Here is a 17,562-nt window from a genome sequence, read left to right on the forward strand (position 1 = left end):
TTTATTAAAGGGTTGTTACAACCCTTAAAATTCGTTTTTCGAAAAAACCAAAATATGCTGTTTTTGTACTGTTCTGGTCTATAAATTAACTAAGTTTCATTTGGATAGAGCAATTACTGCTCGCGTAAGGGGTAAAAGAAGTATTCAAAGGGGTGGCTCACCCCTTAAAATTGAATTTTTTCGAAAAATTCCAAATGCACGTTTCATAATTCACAAAAACACGGGTCCCTTAGATTTTAGTCCTCTATAACATATTTAAAAATGAACAAAATCGGAGGAGACACCAATTTATGAAAGTGGTCTAACAAGGAAGGTACTCAGGTACCTTCCTTGTTAGACCACTTTCATAATTATGGGCTCATATGTCCATGTAGATAAGGAGAAAATACAAGAATCTTCGAGGCCGAAGAGGACACGGGGTTCGAGAGGATGGGTGTGACCGCGGTAGGTGAGGGGCTCGACCATCAAGAAAAAGAAAAGAAAGAGTAGTGGCAATGATGCACCAGGTGCTGAGTTAAGGATCGGTCATCGCATTCGTAACGGAGTAACGTAACGTAACGTTATTCCGATACCAGCAGCTGTAATCTAGCATCTACGTAGTCCCACCATTACTACTGACGCGTTAATTAAGCGAAACAAATAAAATACTACAAAAACTGTTTCCTTGTTCTTTTATTTAGCGTTTCGTCATAAATGTATCGCGCGCCTCGCAGATAGCACCATCCTATGATCAACAAACTTATAATCCAGCATTCTACTATAAACATGTATAAATCTTACGTTCCCAGTAAAAAATTGACACAACCGACTTACCCCAGAAGCGATGTATCACAAAATGTCAAAATTGAGTCGAAAGAACTCACCTTCACGAAAATCCGATCTGACAATTTTACGCAATTACAAATTTAACATCGCTCTAATTTCTTTTCGTTTTCTATTTTAATTCAAATTAAACCGTATCAAAAGATATAACTATAAGGAGTATATCTCATCTTATGTTACTTATTATTACCTCTCGCGTAAAAAAAGGTGTTTTATTTACAAATCTCGTGATTAAACTTGAAACGCCACGGAATATTACACCTGGGATGTACGAGTTAATCAGGAAATAAAATGGAATCTCGTTCAAGTTTCGTACACTTTTTGTATTAAAAATGCTTCAACAGTACCCACAAATTTTGTATGGGTTTTTTTTCTTTTCTTTCTCAACATGTGGCTTGGAAGGAAAAAAGATTTAATCGACTCGCTCGTCTGTATATAAACGTAACAATCGTATAAAATGAAGCGATATTAATTAAAAGGGACAATGATCATACTGGGGAGAGATCATAATTATCATACTTATGACGTTTAGAGTCTAGCAGTAACGATCCACGTGTTTCCTACTTATCGTCAGTGTCGGGTTTAAGGGTGTACACATAATTTTCTCAGTTGGGATGTTGAAGAGCCTAGGCTTGATCTGGAATAGGAGATGTGATATGATTAGTGAGCGATTCTTATCAAGTGGTTATAGCGGAGCCAAAGGTGCGAGATATCTAGGAAGTTATCGGTCACTGGCTTCTTTGTTAGGGTGTAATTCTGTCTGTACGATTCAGTGTTCGCTTCCTGTAGGGACGCGTGTGAACGATATCTGTTATAATTAATACCACAGAAACATCTACTGTTGGTTACAATCACTTGGTTTCATTTGGGGTTTCTGCAGTGCATTGGTGTGAGATGATTCCTCTTCCTCTTCGTCTTCTTCATCGACATCATCCTCATCGTCATCCTCCTCTTCTTCGTAATCCTCCTCCTCCTCCAAGCCTTCTCCTAATAATGATACTGATTAATTGTTTGCCTGTTTAATGGACAATTTAGTACGCGTAAAACTCACTTTTTAAACAAAGGCGATTGGGTCACAAGAAGAGGGTCCGGCATAGTCCTCTCAGACTTTCCCGATGCTTTGTTATTTTTTACTCCTCAATTTATAAAACTATTTGTCAAAGGGATACCGCACACATTTCAGGAATTTTTAAGAGATAATCGTTGAATTATTTAGTATATACCTGATAAGGATATGCATAGCAACTCCCAAAGCGGCTGATAACACAGACAAGGTCTCGGATCGCCAGGACCGTCCAGTGCGCCTGCGCAGAGGAGTGTTGTGACGTCAAGCTATCATTGCCTAATATGTTATCAGCCTCGGACTAAATATAAGCTAAGGTTAATTTAGATTAGTACGGGGTTAACATTAGGTTTACGGGACCCGTCACTTTGACGGAATTCAAACTTCGAAAAGAAATACCGAAAGAACCATAGCATTAATTTTAACCATTTCTGTATCGTAAATTAATCATTTCATCCAAAGAATTTCTACACGCAATTATTTTTTCCTAACCCTTCTGATTATTAAAATCTGTATGTAGTATACCTATCTCTACGAAACCCGTCAAATTGACCGACTAGCTAATTTCATAAACAATCCATATATATTTGCTTCGTTGCAGGGAGGGTAAGGCGAAGATGAGAGTGAAAGTTTGCATTGAAAGTGGAGAGATAGAAGGATCTTCGGATAGGGAAGAGAAAAACTTCTTGAAAGGGTGTCGTAGCAAGAAAAGGATGCGCATTCTTTCTAGTTCCGACTCCGAGGATGAGAGGACGAGCATTCCAATCATTTCCGTGATAATTTTTAAAAAAGGACTTTCTACTTATTAATCATTCATTTAAACGTAAAGCCTAGAGTTGTTTGATTCAGACTTAATTTGAATGAATCGATTTTTTAAAGAAAATGCGTGTTTTCGTTTACCCGTCAATTTGACGGGTGCTCGTAGAAACAGGTATATATAAAACACCCGTAAACCTAGTGTTAAAGAAATTTCTGAACACGATTCTTACATCTCCACTAGTCTCCATCTAAACTCGAGTTTAGTTAAACTTATGTTTAACCCCAAGTTAACGCTTGTTTTCTGAATACGGATAATCGGATCTTGACCACTAAACTATTAGCCGCTTCGAGAGTTGCTATTAATCCATGTCCTTATCAGGTGTATTTAATCAGTTAACTGTGTTACGGAAGTAGGTCCTATTTTTCAAAAACCTTATAAAGTTACCAGTTCACTAACCCCAGACAGAGCTGCCGATTCAAAGATGCAATTCTGCAGAATCGCCCAAGTGCCCATAAATTTTAACTTCATTCCTAACGAAGAAGATCGTTCCACGCGAATTAGCCTCTATCGCGTTACTCTCAATCTTCAATTCGTATTTAATCAAACGTTAGCTTGTATCCATTGTAAATTGTTTTGTTATTAAGGTGAAGTGAAACATGTCGAGGAACTTGATCAACGTCGATAAAGAAGATTTTTCTAAATGCCTACGTTGTCGACGTTCGTTTTTATATTGACAGTTATATCGAATTATATTGGGTATTGTACCAAATGGCGTACTCCACCTGTCGTTTTCGTACAGTAATTATAAAGAAATCGAAGTAAAACTCCAGAAAACCTCTGGATTCGTGCCTTCTGGGGCCCTAATTGACTGCAGAGGGACCCCCTGCGCCATCTGTGATTTCCAGGTCAATTAAATTTTCACTCCGAGACCTCGTATTACCATCGTTTTAGCAAAGAAGCGCATACAACATTTTTTTTGCCTTTATCCCGTTCAAATGCGAGTTTATCGATTACCAAAGTGTTCTAAATTGTCGTAAAATTGTCCCGACCCTTTCGATTCTCATATCAGATCCTTCGATAATTGTATTTTGATCGAAATATGAGAGCTGGACGCCATTTTGATTCTGGTTTAGGCGGAGTTACAAATGTTTTTTTCCAAAAATCCAAATTTTGAATGTGGCAGGACAATGCCTAGGGAATCATATGTCAAGGTTTTGGCAAAGAAGCGCATACAACACTTTCTTTGCCTTTATCCCGTTCAAATGCGAGTTTATCGATTACCAGAGTGTTCTAAATTATCGTAAAATTGTCCCGACCCTTTCGATTCTCATATCAGATCCTTCGATAATTGTATATTGATCGAAATATCAGAGCTCAACGCCATTTTAGTTCTGGTCTGGACTGAGTTAAAAAATTTGTTTGAAAAATCCACATTTTGAATGTGTCAGGACAATTCTTAGATGATCAGGAGTGACGTGTCAAAGTTTCGGACAGTTTGGTCTAGTACCCTTAAAAAAAAAACGGTTGTATTCGAATCGACTGATTTGAAGGATGTTTCACTTCACCTTAACTATACTTAGTCCATACTTTCTATTTCATTCATTTGAAAACCCTCTATCCAGTCTTTCCCGAAGTTCGATTACAAGGGTACGAATCAGTAAGGGGTGCAAAGCAATTTGAAAGAGCAACGAATCTCCGATAAGAATATTCCAGCCACTCGGATTATTTTTTCATCATTCTCTCTGCATCGTTTCCGTCGTCAACATGGGAAGAGCATACTTGGGATACAGAATCCTCGGTCAAGACTCTAACGATCATTTTCCTTCCCGAATCGCTCACTCTGAATTTCTTCATAGAAGTTCAGAACCGTCGCTGCAGACTCCGGTTACGTAACAACTGCGTCGACCTATTTGTAACGTGTGTTTTAGCAAGTATACTCGTCAAACTCAGCTAACTAGTTAAACGATTGTTTCATGAAAATTCCTGAGAAGTCCTTTGGCAATTAGTTTTATACATTGAGAACTAGAAAATAACAAAGTATTGCGAAAATCTGAGACGATCATACCTGAACCTTTCCTTGTCCGTTCTTCTGTCGCAAATTTATAATTTAACATGTACATACACAATGTCCCAGACCTCGCGTACAAGGAGTACATGACTGGATATGAGTACATTGCAATGTTAACGCTACGAATTTCGTCATTAAGAAAATGTAAATGGTACTGTATGCACACGAATGAGTATTTTCGATTTCAAATTTCGGTTATGATTTTTCATACCATTGCCGCAGTAGAAAAAAAAAAAATGTACTGCGCGATATAATCCGGTAAATTAATTTGAATTTAGAAATAACGTGTACTATGTTGATACGCTATTGAACGTGGTACAAAAAACTACTAACCGGTGAAGTAGAAAACGGCTCTTGGGACTATACGCTCCCTGATGTAATGACCAATTTCGAAATCACTAGTTATGAGAGCTTGTGTTTCCTCGTCCAAATCAGCTTCCGAGTCTTCTGGCACTAAAAATATTGACAAGTATAACAAAATTATTTCAACCTTCATTCTTAGGTCCTCCCTCATATCTCACTTTTAGCGTTAAAAGACGTATTTTAGAGCATTGTTAAAAGCAACCAAAGAATTCAGAAGTCTCTATAAAAGCCCAGAAGGATACGGACGTTCGATGGAAGAAAAGCGGAGCTTCCTACATATACTCTTTTTCTGGCAAAAAACTAGACACGATTACCAAAGGAAAAATGTACATTGTTGTATGAAATTGCTGATGATGTGCGCTAATTATTGTTGACAGATGTCAAACTCATACAAAACAAAACTATGGCGTGTCCATAGTAACTTAATATGCTCACTAGCGCAATCTATGAGCAAACGGCGGATTTAAGCTTATACACCTGGTAAACATAATAAGTCATCCCATTCAATTAGATTAGGAAATATTTGAAAATATTTACCAACAGGAGGACTGAAGAAGTTGAAGAAAGAATCGTTTTGCACAATTTTTGTTAACGTGCGTGTAGCTCCTCGAGATTTGTGCTTCTGATTTTTCACAATTGTCTTCACGGTAACGTTTTTACCCTTCTTCCAGTGGATTTCACATCCCTGTTAATAGCATAAAATATACAAAAATTAATTTAAAATTAAATATCGGGTCCTAGAATTCTATCAGGGTTTAATCAAGTAAAACATAACTCTTTACCTTACTCTTGTAGATTTCAGGACCTTCAAAGCTAAAGGGATCGTTTTTATCGGGCGTGCATTTCATTAGGTACTCTTTAGTTAGAACTGCGTTAGTGAAGTATTCGTTTGGCTCAAAATGGAACTCCAGTACGAAACCCTGGCAAAATAACGGAGATGTAAAACACGTAGAACATTCCAGCACATCTTCCCTTTTAGATTAAAAATATAAGAAAAATTTTCCAGAATAACAAACAAAAAAAAAACATTAATTTTAAACAATAACTCTTCACTTACCATAGGGTTGGACTCGAGGAAAATGACTTTCACATCGTACAGATGCTTTAAAATAGGTTCATCGTGTTCTTGCACCATTTCTGCTAACATGGAAATATTTTTGAATATTGTCAACCAAAATTCAGGAATGCCCTTGACGTTTTCATTTTCAATCCTATAACAGGCAACACCGATTAAAATTTAAAAATGGAAACAATCAGCAACCTAGGCATTACGGAAACACCTTACTGACTAAAGAAATAAAATGACTACTAGCAATTACTTTGTTAACGAAATATTTCTTTGTACAAAACAAATGTCGCCCTTGAACACGCGTATTTTGTTCGTTGAGATTTACACGTGTAATTTAATATTTATTTTGTTAGATCTCCTCGACTTTTATTTATAGATCCCGCGAGAAATCAATGATCATTAATCATTCTTCGCTGCGTTAAATGCTTTGTTAAGTTTTTTTTTTTTTAAGTACTAACTACATCAGTATATTCTTATCCACTTAAAATTTAAATTTGCTTGATATTAAGAAATATTAAACTAAATATCAAACCTAACTTTCCTTCTTTTAGGCTGTTATTAATCACAAGTACTGACTGTACTATGAAGTGCCAATTTATGATATGATGACACTGAGTAAAAATGACTTAATTTTCGTTTAAGGTTTATATGATCCGTAAACGGGTCAATCTGTTATATTCCGCACTTGATGATGGACCCTGAATATAAATAAACATACCCGATACAAATTTTCAATTTAACATGTTTTTAGCTTAATACTTTACGTAAATGTCAAAGAAAAACCGTTAAAAATATACAATATTTCCAAACAATGATTAAGAATAATGACCCTGAATGCAAATAAACACACTCGATATAAACTTTCAATGTAACATTTTCTTAGCATAATACTTTAAGTAAATGTTAAAGAAAGACCGTTAAAAATATACAATATTCCCAAACAATGATTAAGAATAATGACCCTGAATGCAAATAAAACACATCCGATACAAACTTTCAATTTTACATTTTTTTAGCTTAATACTTTACGTAAATGTCAAAGAAAAACCGTTAAAAATATACAATATTCCCAAACAATGATTAAGAATAATGACCCTGAATGTAAATAAACACACCCGATACAAACTTTCAATGTAACATCTTTTTAGCATAATACTTTAAGTAAATGTTAAAGAATAACCGTTAAAAATATACAATATTCCCAAACAATGATTAAGAATAATGACCCTGAATGTAAATAAACACACCCGATACAAACTTTCAATGTAACATTTTCTTAGCATAATACTTTAAGTAAATGTTAAAGAAAGACCGTTAAAAATATACAATATTCCCAAACAATGATTAAGAATAATGACCCTGAATGTAAATAAACACACCCGATACAAACTTTCAATGTAACATTTTCTTAGCATAATACTTTAAGTAAATGTTAAAGAAAGACCGTTAAAAATATACAATATTCCCAAACAATGATTAAGAATAACGACCCTGAATGTAAATAAACACACCCGATACAAACTTTCAATATAACATCTTTTTAGCATAATATTTTAAGCAAATGTCAAAGAAAAACCGTTAAAAATATACAATATTTCCAAAGCAATGATTAAGAGTAAAGACGTACGGCTCTTTTTCATCCTTAACTTCTTCGATTTTCACTGTTTTCAGCTCGTTACTGAGGGCTTCCTCCTCTTCGTCACTGCCCCAGGTACATTCCTCATCCGTAGGTTCGTAGAGACCGGAAACGATATTTCCCCGTTTTTCGTACAAAGGTGCACACATTTTGTAATAAGTGCACTCCAGGGCATGTACTTCTTCATAGAACTTAGCTTCAATATTTGTAGTCATTAACTGCAGTTGTTTTAAGGCCTTGAGTCTGCGCTTCACAGTTGACGAGTAATTCTAAAATCATAATGTGTTTATTGTACCAACCTCATTTCTTAAATGGTGTTCTTTTAATGAAATACCTAAAATAGCTTGGTTGCACAATTAAGGTGAAGTGAAACACCCTTCAAATCAGTCTATTCGAATACAACACTTTTTTTTTAAGGGTATTAGACCAAACTGTCCGACACTTTGACACGTCACTCCTGATCTGATATAACTAATAATAAGACACTAGCGATTGTAATATATTCACAGGATGGAAAATAGTACCTTCATCTTTTGCGTGTAAGAACTCTCGTGTAAGGGAGTAAGTATCTCGGATCTGCGAATAACACTCAGGTCTGGCAGTTCTTCCCCGGCAGAATCCATGTCACTGTTGTCTCCGGCACGTTCTGGATCAGTTGTCATAATACTGCAAGTTCAACCGACAACAAACAAACAACACAATTCATATTAATAAATCATTCATTTAATATTCTTAAGGGGATGTGAAAGTGGCATCCGAAGGCTCAATCGTTCATAAAGCTTTTCTACAAATGGGGGTCTCAAATCGTTTCATACTTTAAAACGTGAATATGGAGACTCTAAGGTAGGTCCTGAAACTCCTGAAATTTCATTTATTATAAACAATTTTTAAAATACCTATAAACAGATTCGAAAAGAATTGAAATTTCATGAGTTTCAGGACCTTCCTTATAGTCTCCCTACTTACGTTGTAATGTTTCAACCTATTCGGTAAATTTAGTTCGGAGAAAAGTGTTATAAACAAAATCTCTTCGACGCCACTTTCACATCGCCTTAACAACATGATTTAAACGTAATCTCTGTTCGATCTTGACATTCCAAAAAGGAAAGAAGTTTCATTCGATATGCTTTCTGCTGTCATGCTGCTGTTAATTCATCGTCAAATGTCATAAGATTAATATATGTCATATTTTGTTTACTACTCGTATGGAAAAATGTGACTTTAATTCATACGCGCATATACATTATCAGTCATTGTTTGCTAGTCGAATGAAATTCTAATTGTCTTTAAGTAAAATCAGATAGTTTATCATTACATAATTTCATTGAAAGTCTGATTTGTCATTTAATATCTAACTATTGTCAAGTACCAAGAAATAATTAAAAATAAAAAATTATATAATTTTGGATAAAATTGCGTGATCTTTTTTATTAAATGTATGAAAAATTAATACTATTTTAAGGTAACTGAAATTATAACACTAATATAACATGTTACATGACATGTTACCTTACCGAGTGGGAAATAATAATTAACATCTAACTTCCATGTTACTCTTATGCTACGTAACATGTTAGTTTCGAAAACGTAACATTTACTCAACAGTTATATGACAGTGTTCACTGGGTAACCGTCTTGTGATATTACCAATAGATTTACTAACGGTACAATTCAAAGACAAAAGAGTCGATAATATCTGTAATAAAATATCTCTTACCGGTATACTCAGTTATTTTTAGTAATTTCAAAAAGTGTACGAGATAAATGTTTCATGGTGTCAGAGAGGTTATGTGATATGCGAAACAGATGTTTTACAATCCATGTTTTTCTTTTTTTTTTTTAGCAAAGTATCAATGTCGCCTTAATATTTTAAACAGAAATCAATGTTCTCGTGCATTCGAAAGTTATGAAATGGATTCAGATGAATCGAGCGACCCAGCTTAAGTAACTTTTCAATTAAATGTTCGCAAGATATCACGACTCAAAGTACAAGAATAATGTGAATTCTGATTTATGTTGTACGCATCACTCTTTCACTTTGATATCACTGGAACAGATTAGACAAAAAGTTGTTTAATCTGGGATGATGAATTATGTACGTCTACCATTTGTGTCAGTTAAAAATCGATCCCTACACTGAAAGAGAAAGGTGACATCGATACCTCGTAGGCAAAAATACAGCATATAAGATATCTGTTTTATGTATCATATAGCTCTCTCGATATTATAAAATATTTGTCCGATATCTATTTTGTTACCGAATGTAAAAGGAATTGTTAACTCTTAGACAGAAATTGGGTCATCTCGACCCGATATCATTATATAATAAATGTATTAAAAATATAAATATCTCTTTTCAAACAAAAATTTACGTTTTTTTCTTTTGTTTAGGTCGTTATTAATCACAAGTACTGACAGGAGAACATGGTAAAGTGCCAGATTGCATATGAAGTATCGATTTATGGTATGACGAGACTGAGTAAAAATGACTTAATATTAATTGGATAAATAAATTTTTGATAGTTCTTTCTTTGTGTTTTGTTACTACGGGTCCATATAAATCCAACGGCGGTAAACAATGTGATAATTAAGGAAGGCATAAAGGTTAAAGATTGAAAAAGGTTAATCGGCGAAATCATAAAACAAATCAAGCCAATTATGTAGAAGACAAATGTGGGCAAAAGCGATTAATAAAAAAAAGTGTTGATCACAATTTCTAATAAATTGTAGTATTCATAGAAGTTTATTTAAACAGGTGAGAAAATTCATTTTTCACTTTTTAAACAACGGTGTATCTACAAAATCACCTACGCCACATGGTCGAAGATAACCTGTACAACAGTAAAATTGGAGTTTTTAACGCAGTTGCATTCTAAGTATTAGAACCTTTTCGGATTATTTTTATTCAAATTGGCTAAAACTGTACACCGTTCCCAACGAAAGGAGAATTTTATAGAAAAGGTTATCGATACCGTTGCTTCACTATGACGAGAGAAAGAGGTTCATCGTACTACTGAAAGTACGGGTGCTCCTGCCTAGCCATCGATACATAGTATCGGTTACAAATATCCAATAATGTTTAAATATAATTCTTCCACGTGTAGTTCATTCGTTAACTTAAAACTGACATTTGAAAAGCGCCATATTACTGACGAAAGGAAAAGGTTACTCACGAGTTCACATAGCAACCAGTTCAATCAAAGCATAGCCACGAAAGGCAGTCACGATTCAAGAAATTAATGTCATAATTCATTCGCAACACCGAGGGAAAGAATTCAAGGATGTGACAGAAAAATAAAAAGATCATTCCAAGCAACGGCGTGCGCATGGGATCGTGGCAAATGCTCGATCTGCGTAGTTGTAAAAGCTGTCAGTCTTTTCGCGCTTCGAGCTTAAAACTGCGAACCCAGTTAATCGTTGGAGGAAGAATCCAATTTCGATGATGATAATTCGGTTTGCAATGTCGTACCTTCGGTCAACGAGGCTAGCCAAAAAAGACGAGGGAAACGACTAGTGCAGGCCACCGCACGAACAACGAACCGGTCGCCCTACCGTTGCACGGAAATTGCCTCAAATTAAGCGAACTTAGCTACGTATCGCGACAGCCAGTGTTGCCAAACGCCATATCAGGGGGTCTATTCCGTAAAGCCTTTGAGCGAAAATGTGAAAAATGAGGAGCTCACGGTATAACGGAACGTGTTTGATGGTGAAAATGCGGGATAGAGTTCTAAATCCAGTAAGTTACGTCAGAAACGAAGAGAAATTCCCGGTAACTTATCTGTAACTTCTCCAAAGCCCTTTTTATCGAGAAATTATCAGAATTTGAATTTTTCAACAGAGCGAACGAGAGGTTTCGATTAGCTATAGAGAAACATCGTAGAGGGGAATTTCCGTTGTACGTTCTCCGTAGCCAATCAAAACCTCCCATTCGCTTCGTCGCAGAATGAAATATCAGTTCGTCTGAAACAAATCGCATGGAATTTTCCGTGAAGTTGTACATACGTGAATATTTTTAGCTGGAGGTAAATACGATCCTATAATCAATATTTTCTAATAGTAATTATTACTCTTTAGCTTGAACTTTGAAGTTGATTGAAAAAAAAAAAAGTTATTTAAACGAAGAAACCTAAGGTATAAATAACAAAATTAACGTTCACTTAAATTCTCAATGTTCCCGGTAACTTACGGTATGATTCACAGTTACCTTCTCCAATTTAATGTTACCGAGAATTTTCGAACTCTATGCTCGGCACAAATTCTTAAGCGAAATGGTGAAGCATACAAGAAAAGATAGAAAAATTGTGGCGTCAACACCTAGGACAACGGTACCGCATACACGGTTCAGGCAGAAGCCGCAAGCGGCGCTCCGATAGGACAACGTGCAAATACATCTTAGTCCGCCGTGTAGTTATATGAGTAGAAGAAGTAAAAAGTCTAACGACGGAATTACCGCCAAAATGTGTGCTCTATCAAAGCTGCAATAAAAGAAAGTTTATATACGCCAAATGGGCTCAATAATAAGTATTGTGATAACGTTGACACAGTGTTTTATTTATCATTAACGGAATAAATGATAGACGAGCGAGTCGGGTAAAAATAATGCTAACGCGCATGTGGCCGAACGCGCCATAAAATAAGCACCGTGAACGCCATCTACCACGGATTGCGACACTAAAATTCAAAATGGAAAACCTGGGTATTTTGATTTTTGCCAACAATCGTACTCGGGGATGTAATAATAACCTTATTAGAAGAAGAAAGGAATTAGGTGATGCCCCAAACCCATTTTCGTGAGAAGAAAGAGAATTTACTAGGATGTACAGGTTAGTTTTTATTATTGCGAGGTTATATTACATTGTTAAACATTGAAAACTGTTAAATAATTCATGCTTACATGACGTGATAAGACAATTTTATTGTTGAACTTCTAATTATAGTACACGTAAATATGAATGTAATACATATTTAAAAAATATGAATAGACTCGAGTCCTCCTCTTAACTTTTAACGGCTTTCCATCTTCCCGCCTTTCCTGCCTATAACCTAACCTCTCACAATTTTCGATTTACAAGGTATACACCTTTATTTGTAATATTACTAGACTGGAAGTGCTAGTGATCTCGTTCTTTCATATAGCGAATACGCAATTCGGCGAATAAACCCACGTGAGGTGGAAATGCGAGAAGTGAGCGCGCTCGTCAAACATACGTAATAAACCCCCAGAAATGAGTTGGGAGGTTCCTCACGGGCAGGTCGCGCGATTGTGGGGATTGTCGAATATATTTCTCCACTTTATCTATAGTTACTGCTTTATTATCACAGAAAAAGGAGCGAGTTTCCACGTGCGCTTTAAAATTGGTCAAACAGTTTTCTCTTCGATTTTCAACCGTTTTTAAAACATTTTACGACGTAGTCGTCTTTTAAATGATAAACTATCTGATTTTACTTAAAGACTATTAGGATTTCATTCGACTAGCAAACAATGACTGATAACGTATATGTGCGTATGAATTAAAGTCACATTTTTTCATACGAGTAGTAAACAAAATATGACATATATTAATCTTATGACATTTGACGATGAATTATGACAATGACGATGAGGATGATGTATTAAAATAAATGACAGCACCAATGTAGTTCTGTTTTGTTACAAATATGTGCTGCATATACACAGTAATATCATGACAGTAACATAATGTAACGTAATATCATGACAGTAACATAATGTAACCTAATATCAAGACAGTAACATAATGTAAAGTAATATCATGACAGTAACATAATGTAACGTAATATCATGACAGTAACATAATGTAACGTAATATCATGACAGTAACATAATGTAACATAATATCATGACAGTAACATAATGTAAGATGAGAGTAACAAAGTTATGCTACATTTATATAGATATGATAGTAACAAATGTTATGTAACCTGTTAGCTCCATGTTACATGACTGTTAAGTTACTGCATTGTAACAAATGGCATGTAACTAGTTAGCTTTATGTTACGTAACTGTTAGGTTTGGTATTGAGTGGGTATATGTTAATAATAAATAAGTGATTCAGACATATTTGCCGACTTTATTATAGATAGTGGCGAAATTGATTTATTTCTTACAAAAGGGAGAAGAATCCCGTCAAAATACATCTTTGATATGCAAAAACTTAACCAAACAAATTGTTCATAACAAATTAAATGTGGAACCTGGGTGTAACTCTACGCATGGCCTTTTGATAACTTTCTCATTATTAATATATGGTCTGATGTACTATACGAACAATTAATACAAATCCTTACTTACGCTGTTCTACCCTACCATATCGTAGTGTTATCGACATGTGTGACTAAAAATTGTTGAAGTCTGAAAGCAACGATTTATAAAGATTGTTAACATTAATTTTCTAAGAAGCTCGGGATTAAAAACGAGAGAGATTGTTGATATAGTTTGCTATTATCTATTATATTAATGGATATAAATAATGAAAAATGAAACCTTTATGTTTAGAACACTTATGGAGTATTGAAAAATATTTGTTAGGGAATCTGTGTCTACTTTAAGGTGATGTAAAAGTGGCGTTGAAGAGGTTTTGTTTATAAAACTTTTCTCCCAACTCGGTTTACCGAATAGGTTGAAACTTTACAACGTGAATAGGGAGACTATAAGGAAGGTCCTGAAACTCATGAAATTTCAATTCTTTTCTAATTTGTTTATAGGCATTTTAAAAATAGTTTATATAAAATGAGATTTCGCGAGTGTCAGGACCTACCTTAAGGTCTTCGTATTCACGTTTTAAAGCATGAAATGATCTGAGACACCCAGTTTGTAGAAAAGTTTTATGAACAATTGAGCTTTCGGATGCCGCTTTCACGTCCCCTTAATTGTAAGAAGGGATATGAGTTCGATACTCTTGGTAAGGAAGATCCATTCGTGGTGGAGATGGTTCTTGAGAGTGCAGTTCTTCGTGATGAGACCTCTCGTGCCATCCTTCAGGAATTGGTGAGTGATATAGCCCATAATTTACGCCACTGGTAGCAATTTTTTTTAGACCTTGTATGCTTGACAATATTAAAGCCATTTTAGCGAGAATAAGAGCTTTGCCTCCTAGCACCGCTAGGAATTGAAAACCCATTGGAATCAGCACAGAACCCATCAGGAGCAGGCCCATCATCATCATAGACATCATGTGTCGTTGCTTACGACGCCTTCGTCCTATGTATAAAGTGAAAAACACTTATTAGTAAATAGCTGATGAATAAAACAACAGTACTTTTCACATATTTAGCAAATACAACGATTATCACACAGTAAAATAGTTTAATTACATATTAATGTAATCATACGTCCCTTACACCGATACATACCGAAACTTGGTTAATTTATAAACCAGTAGGCCTATTCTCTAACTCGTAACGACAGCTATCGTTATCGCTAGTCTACCGAAGCGATACCGTAACGACAAAATCTATTCTATAACTTTCTTGAAGCGACAAACGTCGTTAATGTAGCGACAAATGTCGTTATGGGTATCGGTAGTGTATCGAGCCCTACAAGACCTCTCGCTAAGAACGTAACGAGTAACGTCGAAGCGTTAACCAATGAGAATCCAAGAAAACCTCTTCTCTCATTGGTTCCATCGTGTCATTTAAAATATATACAGAGACTCCCAACCAACAAGCTTTAATTAAACGCAATTTATGAATTTAACCAAACAGCAAATTCAGCTTTTGTAATTATTGACGTGGGTATTAATTTTGCGTAAGTTAAGTAATATAGAAGCAGTAAATTCTAAGGTATGCATAACCTTTGTGTGCATGCAAATGTTTAAGAGTGAGATTATGTTTATTCAATATATCTTAACATAATTTGTGTAACATGTACGGTGTATGTATGCACTTTCAATAACTGTGCTGTTTTTCTATTATTTTATAGAAACAATGGCAGAACATTTTCTCGAGTGGGAACTTCTAGTACTAGAAAATCGAGTACGCCAATTAGAAAGACGAATAGAGATGAGACGTCTAAGAGATGCACAAAATCCATTTGACCTTCCTTACAATGAATTTTTAAAACATTTCCGATTAACTCCAGAACTTGCTATGGATATTGTCAATACACTGCGTCCACGATTGGAAAGAGAAAGAATTCATGGCTTATCACTAGAAGTAAAAGTATTAGTAGCAATTAATTTCTATGCTAATGGAAGCTACCAAAATCCAGTTGGTGCAAATATGAACTTGATAGTTAGTCAACCATCCGCTAGTCGTTGCATTCGTATGAAAAGAAAAGACTATTTCAAATACTAATATGAGAAAAAATTGCATTAAGTAGTGTTGAAACTGCTTTTTAATAAAGAGCTATTGAAAAACTATGAACTTCGCTGCCGTGAACCACCATTTTTAATTTGTATCCTTCGTATCTTTCAGTGTTCACAAACTCATCTTAAGAAAACGTGAAATTTCATTGGTTGAAAACAGTTAAACCGAATAGAGAATTGTCGCTAGCATAACGATGTCGTTAGCTCGTTTTGTATCGATAGGGTGTCGCTAGGAGTAGTTACAGAATACGCAATTCGTTAAGCTGTCGGTAGAACAAGCGACGACCATCGGTAACGTAACGATAACGACAGTTGTCGTTACGAGTTAGAGAATAGGTCTACAGAACAATACAAAAAAAGTTTCATTTGGATAGAACAATTACTGCTCGCGTAAGAGGTAAAAGAAGTATTCAAAGGGGTGGCTCACCCCTTAAAAATGAATTTTTTCGAAAAATTCCGAATACATGTTTCATAATTCTTCATTCCCTACATTTTGACGGTTGTTTCATGAAAATCGGTCGAGTGCTTCTAAATGAAACGGTCAACTCACCCCCTTGCACGGCCAACTTTGAAACCTGATTTCACCCCCTAAAAGTGTTTATCCGCCGATAAGAAAAAACACGAGTCCCTTAGATTTTAGTCCTCTATAACATATTTAAAAATGAAGAAAATCGGAGGGGGACACCTCAGGTACCTTCCTTGTTAGATCGCACGCTACTTACTCAAACGTCTCTAAAATGTATGGTGTACTTACCTTCGACCACATTACTGTCCAAGTCATCTTTGATACTATTCTCTTCTGAGTTACTGTTACCAAAGACTTGATCAATGTCTATTTTCAGTACGTGGGTATGAAATAAGCGTGTTACGCGACTCAGAATCATCCTGGGCCAGCTTTCTTTCTTCTGCGTACCATTGTCAACGTTCATCTGAGAGCTAAAGAAAATAAATGTAAGAGATTCAATTATAGATTGTCGATTAAATGTTTGGTCTTTATAACCTCCTAGGACAGTTCTTTAAACCTTACACACCCCAGACACCGTACGAAGTACAATATCCGTATATTACTCGTCTAAATTAGGTCAATAGGTATAGCAAACGTATATCGTCTATCATCCACCTAAAATGTCTTTCGTAAATATATAAATCTATTTTATGTATACGGCTACAAAATATATGTCATGGATATTAAAACGACTTATTTTCGCGTCAATATTCACGCTTATATTTTCAGTACATATATTATAGAAGTCTGAATAATGTATATGGTGTGACGTGGTGGATTTTGGGCCATCCGTCCCATGGATCATTGCAAGTACTTTTTAAATCCCGAAAATATCCCTTCGTTTAATAAATGAATTTAAATAGCCCGCCAAATATTTTAGTTCGCGAAGAAGGTTCACTCCAACCGAAGATGGCGGTAGTGCATAAAGCGTTACACCTAGAGTTCGAAAATT

At 35.3% G+C, this 17,562-nt stretch overlaps 2 protein-coding genes across 6 annotated transcripts in view; both read right to left on the bottom strand.

The window, feature by feature from the left end:
• Positions 1-654: 654 nt before the first annotated feature.
• LOC105703439 (nucleosome assembly protein 1-like 1) lies at positions 655-11,340 on the bottom strand. 3 transcript variants are annotated; one of them, XM_012431843.2, is made up of 8 exons: positions 11,251-11,340; positions 8,306-8,447; positions 7,773-8,050; positions 6,134-6,287; positions 5,859-5,996; positions 5,614-5,761; positions 5,047-5,166; positions 1,658-1,809 (listed from the first exon to the last, which is right to left on the bottom strand). In XM_012431843.2, exons 2-8 carry the CDS (start codon positions 8,441-8,443, stop codon positions 1,658-1,660), a joined length of 1,128 nt encoding a protein of 375 aa, XP_012287266.1. In that variant the 5' UTR covers positions 8,444-8,447; positions 11,251-11,340. The 3 variants fall into 3 exon arrangements, with proteins under 3 accessions (XP_023288759.1, XP_012287266.1, XP_012287265.1); XM_012431842.2 differs by lacking the exon at positions 11,251-11,340 and adding an exon at positions 10,955-11,232; XM_023432991.1 differs by lacking the exon at positions 11,251-11,340 and having other exon boundaries at positions 655-1,809; positions 8,306-8,443.
• A 3,264-nt stretch (positions 11,341-14,604) lies between these two features.
• Positions 14,605-17,562, bottom strand: part of LOC105703426 — a 29,481-nt gene continuing 26,523 nt past the window's right edge. For all 3 annotated transcript variants that reach the window (XM_012431814.1, XM_012431813.1, XM_012431815.1), the window contains exons 3-4: positions 16,860-17,041; positions 14,605-15,000 (exon numbers count right to left, since the gene is read on the bottom strand). In XM_012431814.1, coding sequence (XP_012287237.1) covers positions 14,666-15,000; positions 16,860-17,041 — 517 coding nt within the window. In that variant the 3' untranslated portion in view covers positions 14,605-14,665. The remainder of the gene's footprint in view (positions 15,001-16,859; positions 17,042-17,562) is intronic.

Source organism: Orussus abietinus, unplaced genomic scaffold (assembly GCF_000612105.2).
Source record: "Orussus abietinus isolate OABI.00-Male unplaced genomic scaffold, Oabi_2.0 scaffold300, whole genome shotgun sequence".
Classification (NCBI taxonomy): domain Eukaryota; kingdom Metazoa; phylum Arthropoda; class Insecta; order Hymenoptera; family Orussidae; genus Orussus; species Orussus abietinus.